Source organism: Homalodisca vitripennis, chromosome 4 (assembly GCF_021130785.1).
Source record: "Homalodisca vitripennis isolate AUS2020 chromosome 4, UT_GWSS_2.1, whole genome shotgun sequence".
NCBI lineage: Eukaryota > Metazoa > Arthropoda > Insecta > Hemiptera > Cicadellidae > Homalodisca > Homalodisca vitripennis.
In genome coordinates this window covers 112,068,029-112,073,272 of record NC_060210.1, presented here as the reverse complement: position 1 = coordinate 112,073,272, position 5,244 = coordinate 112,068,029, and the positions used below count along the sequence as shown (strand labels likewise).

Here is a 5,244-nt window from a genome sequence, read left to right as displayed (position 1 = left end):
TTGTCCTTCAATAGTTTGAATGCTTCCTCTTGATACTTAAACTAATAATTGATAAAGTACTGATATGACATGATTCTATAATTAACAACAAGTTGACAAAAAGTAAACACTAAACAAGTTTAAATTCAAATAAACGCTTGATAAAACCACAATATAATAAAAAGAAAAACACATAATATAACATAATACACAACCATTACTGAATAAGTACATCTTTATTATGAGTCAAGTTTATTTACAGGTTTTCTAGTGCGCTCAGGATAGCGTCGCATCCGACTTTTACAGGTGCTGTCAAGAACAGCTGATTTTACGCGCGCTGATACGGGTGTAGTACGGTGAGGGGTAGAGGGGGAAGAGAATGCCCTTCCACCACTCGCCGTAGTGGTTGCCATGCCAACTGGCGATCGATTTACGTCATGTGCAGGGGGAGAGTTACACTGCGATTGGTATTGCGGCGCTGCCAAGTCTACGTCTGCGCTTGCGAAAGGAGGAGTTGTCACGTTTCTCGGTACAGTTTCTGCTACTGCACTCGAGTCTCTGTCTAGCGAACTGTCACTCAGACCGATCAGTTGATCTATGTGACGTTTCGTTACAATGCCAGAATTTAACTCTATTTCATACATAACAGGACTGATTTGTTTATTTACAATACCTTGCAACCATTTGTTGTTTGACCTGTAATCTCGCATTAATACAGTTTGACCTGGATAAACTACCCTAGTAATATTTGTATTAAAACTATTTTTGCTCTCCTCTTGTTTCTTATTTACAAACTGGGTAATGTTTGGTCTCAATAGATCCAACCGGGTGCGCAGTTTCCTGCCAAACATTAACTTGCTTGGTGTTTCATTGGTAGTACTATGTACAGAGTTACGGTAGTCAAACAATATCCTACTCAAGGCTACGCTAGCATCTGCATTGTCATGAAATGCTCGCTTTAATTTGTCTTTAGCAAATTTCACGCTGTTTTCTGCTTGGCCATTACTTTTTGGATGATACACAGGACTGAAAGTATGTTTTATATCGTTCATTTCCATGAACTGTTTAAACTCCGATGAGGTAAAGGGTGGTCCATTGTCAGAATGTAAAGTAACAGGTAGACCAAAGCGACTAAATAGCTCTCTTAGAAAACTTATAGCTAGTTTAGCGGAAGTTGAACTAACTTCGCCTACTTCTAACCATTTTGAGTGAGCGTCAATGACGATTAAATACATTTTATTTTTAAAAGGTCCTAGGTAGTCCACATGAATACGTTCCCAGGGAGCGGAAGGATAGTGCCAAACATGTAATTGACTCTTTGACGGGTTGTTCCGTTCCCGGAGACAGGAAGAACAACTGTTAGCCATATTTGTGATCTGTTCATCAATACCGTTCCACCAGACGTAGCTGCGTGCTACCGATTTCATTTTCACAATACCTAAATGACTAGAATGAAGCTCTTTAAGTACATAATCCCTTAAAGTTACTGGTACGACTACTTTATAACCCCACATAATTACTCCAAATTCAACTGTCAGTTCGTTCTGTCTCTGGAAATACGGGGTAAGCTCTTCGCTTCCCTCAGGAATGACATTAGGCCAACCGTGTATAATGTAGCCATACACTTTACTTAAAACTGGATCTTTCTGTGTATCTGATTTTACATGTTCAAAAGTTAAAGGTAATGAGCTTTCTTGAATACAATGTAAATATGTACCTTGCCACGCAAACTCATCAGTAGCATTGTTGTGATTGACACTTTTAAAGGCAATCTAGATAACATATCTGCATTATTTAGTTCCGTCTTTACGTATTGAATGTCAAATTCGTAACCGGACAGGAACAAAGCATATCTTTGCATACGGCCGGCATCAAAGATAGGTAACCCTTTTTTATTTCCAAAGATACTTAAAAGAGGTTTGTGATCAGTGTACAAAATAAATTTCCGACCGTATAAGTCTTGATTAAACTTTTTGACTGCAAATACGATAGCCAGAGCTTCTTTCTCTATCTGTGAATAGTTCCGCTCAGCTTGTGAGAGTGTGCGTGACTGATAGGCTATTGGTTTCTCTATACCACCTGGTGAGATAACACTTAGGACGGCTCCCAAGCCAACTGAACTAGCATCTACGGCTAACTTCAAAGGAAAATTAGTGTCATAATGCGCCAAAATTGGTGCGTTTGAAAGTAACTCTTTTACTTTGTCAAAAGCTGCGATACAATTCTTATCAAAATTAAAAGGTGTGTCCTTCTTAAGAAGACTGTACATGGGACTTAGTATGGTGGAACAATGTGGTATGAACTTTGAGTAGTAATTAATTAGACCTACTAAAGCTTTGACCTCTGTCACTGTTTTAGGTATGGGAGCATTCCTAATTGCTTCTACCTTAGATTCGGAAGTGTGCAACCCTTCTTTGTCAATACAGAAACCTAAATACTCCACTTTAGGTGCAAAAAATATGCATTTATTCTTTTTTACTGTGAGACCATTTTCGCTTAGGCGCTTGCAAACTTCCCTAAGTTTTTGATAGTGTAGATCATCGTTTACATCTGTAATCAATATATCGTCTAAAAATACAACATTGGACAAGTCTTGTAAACACTGTTCGATTCTGTACTGAAATATACTCGTTGCGGAAGAAATTCCGAACGGCATTCTTTGACTTTTCAACTTTTAAACATGGATTTAAGGTAACTTTAAAATCTCCGCAAATGCGTATTCCTCCGTCTGGATTTATTACTGGAACAAGTACTTTTTCCTCAGTTAACCTTTCTAGTTCTTTTTCGACTTTAGTTTTAAGTGAAAAGGGAATGGACCGTGGCTTAAAATACCTTGGTGTGGCGTCAGGTTTTAACTTTAATTTAACTGGTTCACCTTTGTATTCACCTAATTTGTCACTGAAAACTTCCGGAAATTTTTTGATCAAATCTTTAGTTAATTCAACGCAATGTTTACTCGTAACATCCGGATTACTGTCTTTATTGCTTATGCCAAATATTTTATTTTTGAAAGATATTTCCACACCGAGACTTTGAAGCCAATTTCGTCCAATGAGAGGGTGAGCTCCTTTCTTGATTACAAACAATTCAAGACATTTGCTAACTCCTTGGTATTGAACATCCACTTCAATTTTCCCTAACGGAACTATAGGTTCATTCGTATACGAACTTAGAGATAAGTCAGTGGGCAATAATTTACAACTATTAAGGTTTTCTTTGTAAAATTTCTCGCTGCACACGCTTACTGACGCGCCTGTATCAGCCTCAAAATAGATTGGCTTACCCTTAACTATTAATTCTAATTTAACCGGACTAACTTTAATGTGCTCAACTTCCCTTTCATTCATTTTAAATAAATTTGAAATATCTTCCTCATAGCTTTCAGGTTCAACATTACTATCAGTGTTTTGACTACATACTTCTTCTACATAATTATGTCTACTATCATTTTTATTTTTAAAGTGTTTAAACTTAGATTGTTGGTTTTGGGGCTTACCCTTTGATCGACAAACCTTAGCAATGTGATTCTTTTTTCCACACGCGTTACACGTAACACCAAGCAATCGACACTGATGACGCAAATGGCCCACATTACCACAACACGAACACTGCACTTTGTAGTCGTGCGAAGCGCTGCTTTTGGTGTTGTGGTGGTGACTTCCAGGTGTGGTAGCGCCGCCGGCACCCGCCGATGCTCTGCTCCCAGCTGTTACACTGCGGTGATGAGCTGTCATCTTTTGTAGTCGCTCGGCGTTGCGGCTTCCGTTGATCGCCAAGGCTGCTGCATTCTTCTCAGCGGCTTCTGCTGACGTGATGATTTTAACTGCTTGGTCAAATGTCAAGCTGGATTCTCCTAACAGTTTTTGTTTTGTTGCTTCATTTCTAATTCCGGAGACTAAACGATCTCGCAGGTAATCGTTTAAAACTGCCCCAAATTCACAATGGGTGGACATCTTTCTTAACTGGGCGATGTAGTCTGCTGCTGATTCACCTTCGTGCTGAATCCTCTTGCTGAACTTGTACCTCTCGGCTATGAACGATGGTTTTGGATACAAGTGATCTTGAATCAAAGATACTAATGCGTCAAAACTTTTTGTAGACGGCTTATTGGGCGTGCATAAATCCCGTAATAGACTGTACGTTTTTACACCGGCAACAGTTAATAACGTGCTAACCTTTTTCTCCTCCTTAATATTGTTGCACTCGATGAATAGTTCGAAGCGCTCGATATAAGACGACCACGTCTCACTATTTTGATCGTATTCACCGATTCCGCCGATTATTCCCGACATTCTTGTGTTGCCCGGCAGTTCGATATTGTGTAGTAACGGCGCTAAATCCACTTCGTCATCCGACATTTACACGTGTTGTCCGAAATTTACACTACGCGGCACAATCGAACAGTTGCATTGCCCGGTATGTAAATTTAACCGACCTCGTCTCCATTTGTTATGTTTGTTCTAAATAACAGTACTTATGCCGGAGGTGGATGAATCGAAATAAAGAACACTTTTACATTTCTTAAAACACGGCCACACGAGGGGTGGTGGTGGCAAGCGAGACTGGGAGTTCACTCACTACCGGCTCAAGGAATGCTCGGACGAGGCAGTGACCAAAGGAGAGGGGGGTCAGGTGATCTCGAGTAGCCAATGCCATTTATTCAAAATCATACGATTAAAACAGCCGACACATTACGTCATATGGGGTGAGGTGCACATGTTGCAAATATATCTAAACTTACTAGATAATGATACAAAGAATATTCGTATATAACAAGAACTAGGGATGATCTGAAAGGACTGATACTTTTGAAGCGTGATTTACCTCGTCATACAGAAAAGTTATTTTGTAATTACTTTAGTATTTATAAAAATTTTGGCACGTAAGCATATATCGACAGTAGGTGCTGACGTGTACACTACGTAAATGTCAATAAAAGTCAACAACGAGCGTGAATAGGTTTGTAAGTGTAGGTCACACACTAATAATTAACAAATAATGAAAACAAAAAAGAAATCACATGAATAATGAATTTAAGTGATACATTAGATGGAGAAATGACATAAGACAATTGTATAACTGTTAAAAATAAGAAGTTTTTAAGAGTTAGAGTAAGAAGTAAGACACACACAGTAAGGTGATACTAAAATTCAGAACATACATTTGTAAAATATAAATAATTATTAGATTAAACAAAACGGGTAAGAGGTAGTGGGTATTAAAAATATAACTAAAACAAGCTAAGCTAAAACTATTTCTGTCAAA

The 5,244-nt window shown here is 38.5% G+C and overlaps 1 protein-coding gene across 1 annotated transcript; it reads right to left on the bottom strand.

The window, feature by feature from the left end:
* Positions 1–218: 218 nt before the first annotated feature.
* Positions 219–4,337, bottom strand: LOC124361153 (uncharacterized protein K02A2.6-like). Its single transcript, XM_046815193.1, has 3 exons — positions 3,492–4,337; positions 1,967–2,116; positions 219–1,625 (listed from the first exon to the last, which is right to left on the bottom strand). Exons 1-3 carry the CDS (start codon positions 4,335–4,337, stop codon positions 219–221), a joined length of 2,403 nt encoding a protein of 800 aa, XP_046671149.1.
* Positions 4,338–5,244: the final 907 nt, after the last annotated feature.